At 37.6% G+C, this 14516-nt stretch overlaps 1 protein-coding gene across 5 annotated transcripts in view; it reads right to left on the reverse strand.

Moving 5' to 3' along the window:
- The window catches only part of rerea (arginine-glutamic acid dipeptide (RE) repeats a), a 365998-nt gene that overhangs the window by 95435 nt on the left and 256047 nt on the right, over positions 1-14516 (reverse strand). For 4 of the 5 annotated variants that reach the window (XM_028807869.2, XM_051931035.1, XM_051931032.1 and 1 more), the window contains exon 7: positions 3457-3505. In XM_028807869.2, coding sequence (XP_028663702.1) covers positions 3457-3505 — 49 coding nt within the window. Of the gene's footprint in view, positions 1-3456; positions 3506-11213; positions 11397-14516 lie in introns of those variants that run through there. The other variant, XM_051931036.1, reaches the window with a different exon arrangement.

Consider the following 14516-nt stretch of genomic DNA (forward strand, 5'->3'; position numbering starts at 1 on the left):
TCGACTGAGCTGATCAAGCTACCCTGTGGAACATCCTGAGGATTTGCGGGATCCTCTCAAGGTTGCTGGATATCAAGGCCAGCATGTACACTGGTACTGTGAGTGCTGTGCGGAGTGGAGGTAGGACCTCTGCATTTTTCCCAGTTGATTCTGGGGTTCGTTAGGGGTCTGTTCTTGCTCCAACTCTGTTCAATGCTTGTATGGACTGGGTGTTGGGCAAGGTCGTGGGGTCCAGCAACTGTGGGGCATCTGTTGGTGAAGAAAGGTTCATGGATCTTGAATTTGCTGACAATGCTGTGATCTTCGCGGAGTCAATGGAGGCCCTGATCGGGGCGCTCGAGAGACTGAGCGAGGAGTCTGAGTGTCTGGGCTTGCGAGTGTCCTGGGAAAAAAACCAAGATCCAGACCTTTAATGACCTCTTGGGCACAGCCATCAGCAGTGTGTCTGTTTGCAGAGAGAGTGTTGACCTTGTTAAGAGGTTTACCTACCTTGGCAGTGACATTCATGTTTCTGGTGACTCTTTCTATGAAGTCAGTAGACGGATTGGGAGAGCATGGGGGTAATGAGGTCACTGGAAAGGGGTGTGTGGCACTCCTGATATCTATGCAAAAGGACGAAGGTCCAAGTCTTTAGAGTCCTGGTGCTTCCTGTCTTGCTATATGATTGCGAGACATGGATGCTATCCAGTGACCTGAGATGAAGACTGGACTCCTTTGGTACTGTGTCTCTCTGGAAAATCCTTGGGTACCATTGGTTTGACTTTGTGTCGAATGAGCAGTTGCTCATGGAGTCCCGGTGGAGGCACATTACCTGCATTGTGAGGGAGCGTCAGTTACGGCACTACGGCCATGTGGAGCGTTTCCCTGAGGGTGATCCAGCTCGTAGGACCCTCAATGTTGAGGACTCAAATGGTTGGACCAGACCAAGGGGTCGCCCACATAACACATGGCTGCGGCATATAGAGGGTCATTTCCAGAGGGTGGGTCTGGACCGCATGTCTGCCTGGGGGGGTTGCAAACTGGGATCCCGAGTTGTTTCGTTGTGTAGTGGGTGTCGGCAACACACTGTACCAGTGCATGCTCACCAACTTGACTTAACTAAAACTATTTTGACGTCAATAATATGAAGAGCAGTGCCAGATTTCTTTAAAAAATGACAAACTAATAAAACTCTTTACATTGGGACTGCAGCACTAACATGATTAATACCAAGTGTTTTCAAATAATATATACAGTATGTTTCCACAAACGTTTAAAAACATGTTTACATCAGGAGCATCAAACAGAATGTTCTCGTTACAACCACTGTGTCCTTTGTGATTGACATCCATAAATACTGACAATCCAATTAACAGAAACCTTTAAGCAGTATGTGCAACTGTACAAATTCTGCTGTATGCCCATTTTACAGAATGCGGAATGCAAAATGGTGTAATTACCATATTGACCAAATAAATGCATTTTTCACCATACAGTAAGGAGGCAACACATCTTTTTAGATGAAGAATACTCAACATTCATTTTTCCAGCACACAAAGGGCAATAAGAAAAGCAACAGTAGTTTAGGTATTTAGTGGAAGAGATTTAAATCTTCTACTACAAAACAACCAGACATATGGAAGTCTGATGGATATGGCAAGATACTTTACAGTCATCTACCTTGTCTGTGTCTATGTAATAATAGGACAGAGCCTATCCAGTATCACTGGGAGCCTGACATAGCATTTTAAAGCAGAAAAAAATCTGTCTTTTAATCATTGGTTTGGAGAAAATCTCTTACTGAAATAATCAGATATGCTAATTGACTTAATACATGAATTGCCTGGTAACATGACGGGTGTGAAGTTTGGAACTTTTGAGTTTGAAAGTTATTAGTCAAGGTGTATGTAAACATACAGACGCAACTGTCTGGCCCTGCTAGTGTCAGCATTTCATACATTTGCATCTGCATTCCCTTTGACTTACACATTCAAAACCAAAACAAGCCACCAACTGGAGGACTACAAGTGGGTCTCATGAAGCTCTTTTCAGTTATCATTATACACTCATCTTCTGCCTAAATTGGTCATCTCCAACATGAACTTCACTGTTATGGAATAAGTGAAATTCAGATTGGAGGATTTGGGCATAACAGACTATGCTTGGTAGGATCTGAGATCACTCTTTTTAGACTTGAGTCATCTTATATGAACAGCTAGAATTGAAAAAAAGAAGGAGTGCCAAGTCTAGTTCTAATACAATTCTTATGCACAAAGGTTTGGGAAAAATTCAAGAGAAGCTGAAATGGAAATTTAGGACTACTTATGAAAAAGGTAGATTAAAAAATTTTACAAATATTTTGCTATATCCTCAGTTTTAACAACCCTATACAGACTGACGTACAAAAGATCCCAAACAATGGCTTTGTATATAAGCTTGCATACAGGGTTTTTAAAAATCCTGGGTTTTATTTATTTATTTTTTATTTTTTGCCAAGCTTATGTAACAATTAAGGAAAAGTAATTTAGTATGCAAGTTAAAATTGGCTAAATGGCCTTTTAGATTCCAATGTTTAAAATTCTAATCAGTGCTACAATGATTTCAAAAACATTACTTTTATTTTCTGTTAGGTGAATGTGCAAGATTATGTTGAACTTTTTAGGCTTTATCAGAATAATTAGACATGAATTCATTATTAGTTTTAGGCAACTAAAAAAAAAAAATCAGCACCTCATTTTAATAAATAATCCTTAGATATACTAAATGCAACAGTAGTGGGGAATGTATACTTTCATTCACAAAAAATGTAAAAATAATAACATCTATAATAAAATGCATGTGATTACTTTTGGGCAGGAGAAAAACAAGCTCTAGATTCAAATCTATCATAGTGGGATTATACAACAAGGCACTCTTCCATAAAACCAGCAACAACTTTCTTGAAACAACTTGACTTATTTGCTTCTTATTGCAATTAAATAACACTTTCACTTTAATTGTAAAAGGAAATTATTTTATTACAATACATGTTGAACTACCACAAACATTGTATGTAGATACTAATACCTCTTGCAACATGCTTGGTAGAAAAACACAAAGCATAAAGCGCTAAAGCAACACTTTGGGTGGAAAAATGGTATTTACTACACAGTTACTGCCTTCCAAAATAACTGCTGGCTTACATAAATACTGTATACATGAGTAATGTTCTGAAGCCATTAATGTCTTAAATATATATCATACATGCGCACAAGATTGTATTTTACAGCTGTGGTTTAACAATGCCTATCTTAAGGGGTGTGAAAATGGAACTTGATCTATTTCAGTATTAAAATCACATAGTGCAAGACAACCTTTCAACTTTACTGCATGAAAGCGTTACAAGCATTACCAATGTTAATGTTTACATGTACATACACATTTTCTACTTTCATCCAGAATATTTGTTTAGCAATCTTATCAATACATTTAACCCACCTGATGGCTGGGACCCACACGGATCTCTCCCTGTGTGCTGTTTAATCGCCTGAACAAAATAAAGAAAAGTATATTAGGGACACATGATAAAAACCAGAAAAACTAAACTGCACATTTGAAACAAAACTGCTACAAGAATTAACAAAACTAAAAAAAAAAAGCTTTACGTCCAGACACTAATTTGTAAAAAAAAAAAAAACCTGGTTGGTGAGAGTTACATTTTCTAATCTTTGAGTTCATTACTAAGGTTAAGACAGACTACATTACAAATATTTCACTCGCAACTAAATTAACCTTGTGATTATATAAGATTATGAAATAAACATAAAAGTGATTAATGATCAAGAAAAAAATAAGATGGTATTTGGACAAGAGCAGGCCAAGCTGTGAAGGGAAGAAGAATGAAATGTGACAATATGGAAAGAGAAAGAATATACGCCAGTGTTTCTTTGGCTTCCTGCGGTTGCTACCCTCTTTTTCCCATTGCAAGTTTCTTTGTGTCAAACCACATGTTGAAACCTTGCTTACTCAAGCCCAATCATCACCAGGTACTTCCCCTTGTAGAATTGAGCATGATGGTCAGAGTGGGTACCCTCCTTGGTGAAATGAGCATGATTGTCAAAGCAGCTATCCCCCTTAATGAACTGAGCATGATCATCAGGGTGAAGAAGATCAAGCACTATCATCATGCAGCAACCAGCCGCAAACTACTCGCAACGCACTACCAATTTACACAACAGCAATTCGTAACCCACCGCCATCAGCCCATGACCTTGAGAAACACTGCTCTACACAATCAAAAACAAAACCCTAAACCTGAATTCATCACCATCTGAAAAAAAATGCAACGCATAATCCAACCTTTACCAAAAAAAAATACTGCAAACCCAAAGACTGTAAAAAAAACAAACTTTTACTTAGGAAATTCTTCCAAATAAGATACACACACACACACAAAAAAAAATCTGGATCACTCTGATATGTGAGCACTATGACACAACTATCCATCCATCCATTTTCCAACCCGCTGAATCCGAACACAGGAGTTCTAAACAGGCCAAATAAACTGCACCCACATTGGAGGTGGACCTGTAAAAAAAACTGCAAAACTTAGTCTGACATTTTGTGATAGTTGCTCTACATGGTCATGAGATAGTCAAGAAATGTCAGGCCATTTTTCTATGGTGTAAAACCTGTTTACTTGCAAATTTTCTCTATTCCGGAAAGATACTACCCCAGTAAGCACTGCATTAATTCATCAAGAAGTGATGTCACAGCATCCAGTATAACAAGATCAAAATATCATTGTTGGATGTTCTGGAGTGCAGAACGCAAAGTAGATTTCCAGATTCTTCATACCTAAAGGAACTGTTAGCTTTTCGTCTTTAAGAATGTAATAGTACCTCACAACTTCTACTGCAGTATGCCAAGAAGGAATGAAGCTGTTCTGATGGCAGTGGGTGGTGCTCCTTATTAGGTCATTAATATTAATATTAATAAATTGTTATGTGATCATGTTACTTTTTACACCCCAGTAATATTTAACTTCTGAAACCAAAGTTGCAATACTCTTAATAATATTTACATATCTTGACACTAGAGTGAATCTATTTTCTGTCAACAAGCAATAGACTGTTTATTCCACTTTTCTCCTTTCACTTCCAAAAGTCGATTTTTTTTTAGAGAAGAAGCATTTTTTTTAAATCAATCCTCAAAAAAACACCTCAAAAGAGGACAAAGCTAGGTATTTGTTGTGGAATTCTTTCATAATTATCAATAGAATGTTGTTAATTTTCTTATGACAATATGCAAACAGAGTTGGCCAAACTTTTTTTTTTATATTTAACATTCAGTTGCTTAGTTTTGATAGAAGCCAGTATGTTGTAATACAGAATAATTAGGCAATTCAGTATCAAATGTATTTAAAGGAGAGGTGAGTGTGAAAGCAAGACACTACAAATCAATGATAACAAGGATCTGTATACACGTCAGGTTACTCTCTACAAATTGCTTTACCTGTCAGCCTGTGAAACAGGACATTTTATACTATTTTGGTTAAAAAAAATTTCAGACTGCATGTAAACATAGTCACAATAAATTTAAATGAGTTATTAAGTTCTATGAAACATTTAAACATACAGTGTTAGATGCGGCTTTAAGCTTATGGTTCATATTGTCAGTCAGAAAAAAATAATTTAAATCATAGCATAGTTATGTTATTAGTTCTGAGCAGGAGTTGACCTGGGGTGATGTTTTTCACCAGCACATAAACTCCAAGATGAACATATGGCCTTTCAAAAGCTGATTTCTGTGTCGGAAAGATGCCAAAATTATACCAGCTAAAAAGGCTTGGCACAGCATCAATCTGTAGGTAGCATGTCAAAGCCATCATGCCGCCACAGTGCATAAAAGAATTGGTCCTTCATCTCTTTTCTTGGATACATTTTCACTCTGTGTTATTTACTTTATAACTTTTTCCACCATAACCTGTTGGTATTAACAAAAGCTGATACTTACCACTGAGAAAATAAGCGTTTACACAAATATGGGGTATCAACTTCACAGCTGCTACAAAGAAAAGCTTCAAATTCTGAGTTCAAATATGAGGCAAACTGGCTTTCTGTCAACCACCACTGGAAGTAAAGGTCATTAGATACCCCGTGTCATGTTTATGTAATGTTCGCATTTTATTTATAGTACCAGCCACCCACTCCAAGCCAAGTGTACAAAGGCAGCTTGTTTGTTTAAGCTTGTTACTAAATGCAGTTATTACCAGATAGATGCTGTCAATAAATGCAAACAAATGTTTATTCCAAACTGATATTATTTTGCCCCTATTCTAGGCATCATTTTCAAAGACGACCAAATAAAAAAGTGGACTAAAAGTTACACTGAATGTTAAAGTACAAGGGATTATACAAATGAATAAGAAAGCAAACACTTCATGGAGTTTCCAATTATCAATATAGCAAAATCTAACCATACACAGGGCACATATTACACATTCTTATTCCCAGTTTAGAGTCACAGGAACACATTATCTGCCATTGAAAAAATATTGCAGTAATTTAAAAGGTATTTTACACTGGCAAATTAAATGCTGCACACACAGCTGCTGCTGATCAGACGTCAACATTAATCTTATAACCAATCTACTAAAATTCCTCACTTGTACTTTCAGCCCAGTTAATAACTGGAGTGACAAACAAACAGAAACAGAAAATGTGCATTAAAGTACTTGCCGTTAACAAATACAAGTAACCATAGGAACAACATTTTAATAATGGTGTTCACATCTCCAGCTGCACTGGATTAAAGAAAATGACAAGATGTTCCTTTTGAAAAGTACCCAGTTGCCATGGGTACAGTGCACATTTCATACAGCAAGTGGGATGCTGCCCAGAAACTGTCAAAATGATTTGCATCCGGACCTCTCTCTCCATCACGTCTGTTTTAATAAAGCCAGAAATCAGAGACACAGAGAAATGTTGTCACTTTAGCAGTGTTTGATTCACTTTGTGATAGCTTCATTAAGAAAACCAAAAACACACACACACAAAGCAGGAATTAAACCAGTTCTTCCAATGAAATACCTAATGGTATGGTTTTGATTAAAGCAGGAGACTCTGGTTTAGAGCATGTGTAATAGAATTATCTACATGCATTTACTACTCCTATTTTTATTATCATTTTTATGCAAAGATCCAAGCTTGAAAAGAAAACAGAATAAATTACAGTGTGACATCCACCTAAAACTTATTAAAAAAGACAAACAGAATTAAATTTCACCTTTCTGGTTGAGTTTCTCTGAGTTAATGTGTCCTGAATAAAGAAATAAATGGCTTTATTGGCTGAAATTCAACCTTATGGTACCTCCTAAGCACCACTCTCTTCTGGGTTATTTACAGACCATGGAAGGCAAACCAAAGAAAATAAAATAGATGGTATACTTTTGGCATCTTTCCGACTTGTCTACATAAAATGAACTGTTTTTGTATACCTAGACTAGTCATTCCTATGTTTTGATTAGATTCTCAGCTTTTATGTGATAAGGTAAAGAATACATAGCATCTAAAGCCAATGTCACGTTACACGCCTTTTTGTCGTAGGACATGTCAGACTCGCCTCATGCATTCTGACAGAGCTTGAGCAATTTTGACTAGAAGAAAGGTAACAAACGGCAGTGTGCAGGTGTGCAAGCTGATAGAGAGACTGAGACCTGTGCACGCAGACTAAAGGTGGTCATGGCTGAGAATGGTGCACCTACTAAATATGGACCTAAAGGGGAGAATACTTACGGAGTAAATTATTGTGTTTTATAGTTGTAATTAACTTAGACCATTTCGAAGAGATCTGTATTTACTGTGACATAAGAGTTGCTTTCTGTTGATTGTCGTCAAAAAAAGCCAAAGTTAATCCACTGTGATTTATCGTTGTGTAATAATAAAACATGAAAACTTCCAAGGGTGGATACTTTTTATTAGCACTGAACATCCCCCTAAATCAAAATATAAAAAACAAGAATATTTTGGTTGGCAAATTATACTCAATTCTTAAGGTCATGCTATGCCAAAGACATTTGCCTTCTCACACCAAAAGCCAGAATTTACACATTTTAGATCTTTTTTTCTCTCTATACATCCTGTTCCTCAGGTAATGCCTACCCAGGCAAACTCTGACAAAGGCTAGATCATTTTCAGTCAGTAAAAAAGGAGGCCGTTTAGGAGGGAGACACAAGGACAGGAGTCCAGCCAAATCTCAATGCCCCCCCCCCCCCCCCCCCCCCCCCCCCCCCGTCTTTTCCACCAAGAGCAAGCAAGCACACAAACTATAACACACACACAAGGTGAAAACAAGATTTACAACTTGACAAATGCCATTATTACTATTATTATTTATTTAGGTATTTTTATATCTGATACTAATCATTGATTTCTTAATACAAGAGCTGCTTAATTTTCAACTGGAAACAACCAAGATGCACCATATGTATGAGCCTTTTGAATATTTTACTGTAGTACAGAGCTTATTCTGAATGTAGTACTCCTCTCTGGGGTTACAATGGTTTGCATGAAAAAGTAAAATGTCTGCACTGACACAGGCTTCAACGAAACCTTAGTAAACTCTTGCATATGACTCTCAGAGGATGTCTCAACTAAAGATGACAGACTTGTATGGTACTTACTGATTTATTTAATCTGAGAATTCTTGACTGTCATATTGCCAGCCACGTTGTTATGATTCAAAATGTGATTGAATGAATGCAAGCTGAAACAGCTTAACGAAATACTGCATATCTCCTTGAGAAAAAATGACTGGGGTCTCTTCAGCAGGTACTTGAATATTTGTAGAAGATTGAGTTCTCAACCTTCAGTGGCTGACTCTCTTAGCAGTTTATTTCACATAAAGGAAGGAGACTGTACAAGACTGTCAATCAAACCAATATTACTTTTCAGCATGTAATTATTTTAAGCCAATAAACAAAGTGCATGTACTGTAAGAAACTTCTGCAGTATAGCCAAATTAAAATAATATCTGGCATCAAAATAAGACATGTCCTCTATGCTTTCTCTCTGCAGCACAATCCACCACAGCCACTAAAGCTGTTATCACATTATGTGACTTTTAGTCGTGGGGTATGTCACATTTAACAGCTGCAGTCACTGCCCTCATCACTACACCATGTCAAATTACACAATTGGAAATCGCAGCCCTTGTCATTTTTCTGACAACCAATAGCATGCTGCCTGACAGTGCCACCACTGTTCAAAGGGTTAACTTAACAGCTGCGGAATGTTCGGCAGCACTCTCAGCCCTTTACTTCTTTTTTCCATTCTGTTATGGTACTTAAAACACGAGACATCAGACAGACAAGCCTCTCTTCTATTTGAGTAGTTCAAAATCATGTTGTTACACTCTATCCACTGTACTTCCAGATGAGCATTCACTGGTTTTAAGCACTCCAGCACATGCAGCCTGCCTCACCAAACAACGACAAAACCAAACAGGTTTTAATTTTTTCAGAATGAGTCATGGACTAGTCTCAGTCATTGGTTACATCACATTAGTTGATCAGCTTCACAAAAGTGTGCCACCAACTGCCTTTAAATGGCTACGATTGATGGAAAAGTCATGCAATGTGACAATCTCTAACCTGCATTTCAGATTGGAAGCTGGCTGCTTGTCCTGAGCAAAGAGCTGGGGAAGCAGAGCCTCATCGCAGCAAGCACTGGCCCATACAGGTTGTGGAGAAGCTCAAAAACTCTATCTCAGCAAACATCTGACCATCCATGTTGTGGGGAACCTGAGGCCTTATTCCAGCAAGCATCAGGCGCAAAATAGAAACAATCCCTGGTCTTTCTTTTCATTACAAAACTCTGTTTTTCTACCTATATTAATTGTGGTGCTTATAAATTATATAGCAAAAGGTTCTGCAAAATTATTGCTACAAAACTGTGTCATTCTAGAAGATTCAACATGAAAATGCCAAATTCAAACACTACTGTATGTTAAAATCATCATTTATGAACAAAAACAAAAAAAAGGAACACCAATCTTCCATTGCAGTGCACTGACCAGGGTTGGGTTCTTTTCTTTCATCTAATTTTACAGGACATAACAGAATAAGCAATCATGAGCTCTCTCCCTCCCTCATATATACATACATACTTACATACATACATATACACAAACACACTTGGCTATGTTTTAGTATTAGTATAACTCACATTAGATAATGACCATTAAACAGGTAACAGATAACTAAAACTATAACAAATGTCATTAACAATCACTGAAACAATCTCGACTACAATTACAATGCATACATTTTTTTTTCTTTTTAAATAAGCCCAACTTTTACTGCTTGGTACTGAGCACAAGACAGAACCTGACCCCGTGTAGGGTTCAAAAATATGGTAGAACAGAGATTGCACATGATGCATATATTACAGCATTGCCGTCATAAAACTGTTTATCTTAATGTACCAAAACAGTTGAATGCACTTAGTGTACCTGCGCAAGGAAACAAATACGCATAACAGTAATTATCTTACATTTCATCAAGTCCCTTAATTATAAATGGCTTTACAGAGAACAATTAACCCACGCTGAACATACCGTATGCAGTAAAATACGAGTATATAAAAGGTGGGTTTGTGTAAAAATTAGGGTTATGTAGATTAACATGGCTAAATGATGTTTAAGAGTCGCCGTATTAAAGTTAAAAAGCAGCCAGTTAATTGGGCTAGCGATCCTGCTAAATCCCGCCCCTCACAAAATCCGGCCAATTGAGGTGCAGGCGAAGCACTCCCTCCAAACATTACATAAATACAGCTCCTATAGGCCGTAACATTTCCTAATAGCCACATCGGCACCGCTCTGGTTCAACATCCACATCTCTTGACATTTCGTCCCAACAGTTGGCACGGATCATGTGCAGCTTGGAGGCGCGCTACCGAGGCATGCTCGCAGCGGCCGACGCTTAGCAACCCGACGAAACGCAGCAAAATGGAGTCTTGGCATTTTGCACTACAGAGACATGCAAAAGGGGGGAAAAACTTGGTAAACAAATCCCTAGCGACAATCCGTGCGCTGCGAATGCTACAGCTGATCTACGCTAATAAGACGAGGGTGAGAAGAGATCGCAGTTGTAACAGCGCTGTGTTCTATACAGACATGCATATGACTTAATAATAAATATTTTATAAAGATAAACGTGTTCAGCACCAGTGCGGATTTAGGTAAGGTATGCCTACCTGCGCGGGTTGAAGAAATCGTCCATGTCAGATGTGAAGATTTCGTTCTTTGGTGCTTACAGTTTGCCTATCTGTCAAGGCAAAATTGGAAAAAAACTCCGCTGTTTCTATTCTAATTCTCAAAATGGTGGCGCAGGCAGTGTGGAGGAGACCTCGGGAGAGCCTGCACTGAGCTTGTGCTGTGACCTCAGCCTTCACGTAGAGCGTGCAAAGTTCCCCGCTCGGCGGCGAGCACTGAGCATGTGCCGCGACCTCGACAGACGGGCACGCGCTAAATGAGAGGCGAACGCGCGCACACGAACGACTCCGCTCGTTCACGACGCGAAACGGGTAGAATTCGGCAGAATAGACACCACACACTCATCAAGCATAGCTTATCAGTACGACAAATTCTGTGCGACAGAAGTTCATATGAAGGTAAAAAGATGAATGTATTTAAACGTAAGAAACGTGCTCATGTATCTATCTATGCATTCTTGTGCCAAGTCCTATTTTTGATTACATTCTCACACTGACAGAAACCGTCCTAGCAGCACTGGATGCAAGCAGGCACCAGTGCTGGATAGGATGCCACTCCACCACAAGGAAAGCTAAAGTCCATGCTTACTTCTACAGTGACAATTTAAAAATCACATTCCAAAAGAATGCCCACAAAACAACAACATGCAAACTGCACGCATACACGGACCAGGACCTGAATGCAAGTCTTATGAGTTACCACGCTAAGCACTACATTTTCGTGCCTCTCCTCTGTTTCCTATCAAAGTGTTCAATAAAAATTAAAGTTTCAAAGTAACAGGATGCAAAAGATATTTCTTCAGTGTATGTTTTGCTTTTCCAGAATTTACTGAAACATTTTTATCCTTCTACACTTTAGCTTTTGACTTTTTTTGCTTTTATAATGCCTCACTGTGACTGTTTTCATCTTTAGCCATGTCGGAAATTTTCTTTCTTTTTAGTTATTCTGGTATATATTCAAGAGTGGGAATTACTGTGTTATATTTATTAATTGCGCTTCTGTAAAAAGCTACATTTCCCCAAAGGGACAAATAATGTGCTATCTACCAATATAAGTTCCTTCGTAACTTAAAGAGCACTCACTCACTCACACATACACTCAATATCCATCACTCAGCTGAGCATTCTGTTTGTACATGAATCACACACAACTCTGTTTACACAGTTTTCCAAAATTTTGTAGTACAATTTAAGATAGGACACCTCTGTTAGAGTGCTTGTGTATACAGTTTTCATGATATGCATAAAAAACGGGGATACACTAGAGTCCAGAACAAAATGCTCCAAAGTAATCATCACTATGAGCATCATATCTCCCAGATAGCTTGGGAATGCCTTGGTATTGCCACAGTATAAGACGGCAAGTGAGGCTGGGGATAGGGATGGATCAGCCTCACTGCTAAGACTGTTGCCCCTGAAACCCAGTCCCAGATAAGTGGTTGAAAAATAAACAAATGACTATTAACCAAAAATAAATAAATAAAAATGTTAACATGCTGAAAAATTATGAATACCAATCAGAAACTAAGTCCAACAATCAACTCGCCCTGACAAAATCAAATCACTTCAATAATGGAGGTACTTTAATAAAGAGCAATTGAAATTAATTTTTTTTGCAGTGTTATCGAGTGTCATGAAAATTCACTGGTACTTGTACTGAAAACAAAAATGCTGGTATCATGACATCCCTAGCTAAAAGTCTTAACTGTTGTGCTGTAATGACCTTTAAATATTCCCTTCTGATTATATTTTTTCATTTGGCATACACTTTCATTAACAGCAACATAAAAATGCTGCTATTGAGTAAAAAAAAAACAAAAAACAAATACACAGCAAAAGTTAAAAAAAGAAATCACAAGCAGCATAGGTTATAGTTCCAAAAAAAAAAGTAGACAGTAGATCAAGTGTGCAGAGCAGTCTAATTTAATAAGTTTGCAGAGCAGTGCACCAGTCAAAAAATAACAGGATTAAACTAAATGCGAGTCTTTTCACACTTTTCAGATTCAGCAAAAGTATAACCCATGTAAACCTAATTTTTCATTTTGCCTTTGTTTTAAGAATTGTGTTAACCCATCAGCCAAGTATGCTTTCCTGACACTGAAAATGCCGTTTAAAATGGGGATTTGAAAGCAGTTAAAATAATAACAACAGAAAAATGGCAGTTATTTCTCAATGTTTCATGAAAAAGGAATTAGCTTTTATTTGCTAGAATGAAGGCATAAATGTTTTACAACAGCAAATTAGAAATCTAAGGTTCACGAGTGAAATGGAACAGGATTAGGAGCAAAACAATGCTACTAGGGTGCTTGACAAGGCCTTAGAAAGTGTTCTTAGTATACACATGTTAACCAAAAAGAAGAGTGGTGCAGTAGAAAAATTTGTCCAAACTAACGATTAAAAATAGTAAAAACGGTGATCATGAAAGTGATGTGAAACACATGCAAAATATAAAAGAAAAAAAAAACTGTTCTCTTACAATCAAATGCCAGCATTTTCCTTCGAATAAGAAAGTTTATTGTATTTGAATAGTGATGTTCATTCTAACAGCCCTAGAACAAAGTGTACAACTCTAGCACACATACAAAAGTTAACGCTAATGGGCATAAGTATATCTAAAGACAAACATATAAGTGCTTATATATTTAAATTTTGGCAGCATTTAATTGCCAATATCATTTAATTGATTGCGTGAGAATATACAGGTACATACAAATATATATTTTTGTCGTTAAGAGAAATGGTGAAAGCTAATTTTTTTTAATTAAGCCTTGTTTCAGATAGGTACATTACAGAATAAAATTGAACAATAGGACAGCTTGTAATTAAAGAGAAGCGTTTTATTTTTGCCATATGTATTAGTTAAAGTATGTATTTTAAGGAAATTCTATTTACTTTAATATTTTATAGTCACTGAACAATAGCCTATAGAATTTCATTTTGTTAGTAAAAAATAAACAGTTACCACCTCTGCATCCAGCCCTGCATGTAGGCCCTCCAACCTGCAGGGAAAAACTTAGGGGTTGGTGGCAGAATTGGCACTCCAGCCACCATGAAAATCTCACACTAGTTCCACTCCATCTGAACTTGTGTAGTGCTGAGGTGTCACCCATTGCATGGCTGCTCTTGGGTCCTAATCTGGGATCCTGAGTTGGTTCGTCATGTGGTGGGTGCGGCAATGCGCTGCATCAGCACATGCTCCTAACCTCCCACTAACACCTCTGGTCTATAGTTTAATTATAAAAGTACACTTTAATACAAGCCATAATGCTTCTATTTGCCTGGTTA

Source organism: Erpetoichthys calabaricus, chromosome 8 (assembly GCF_900747795.2).
Source record: "Erpetoichthys calabaricus chromosome 8, fErpCal1.3, whole genome shotgun sequence".
Classification (NCBI taxonomy): domain Eukaryota; kingdom Metazoa; phylum Chordata; class Cladistia; order Polypteriformes; family Polypteridae; genus Erpetoichthys; species Erpetoichthys calabaricus.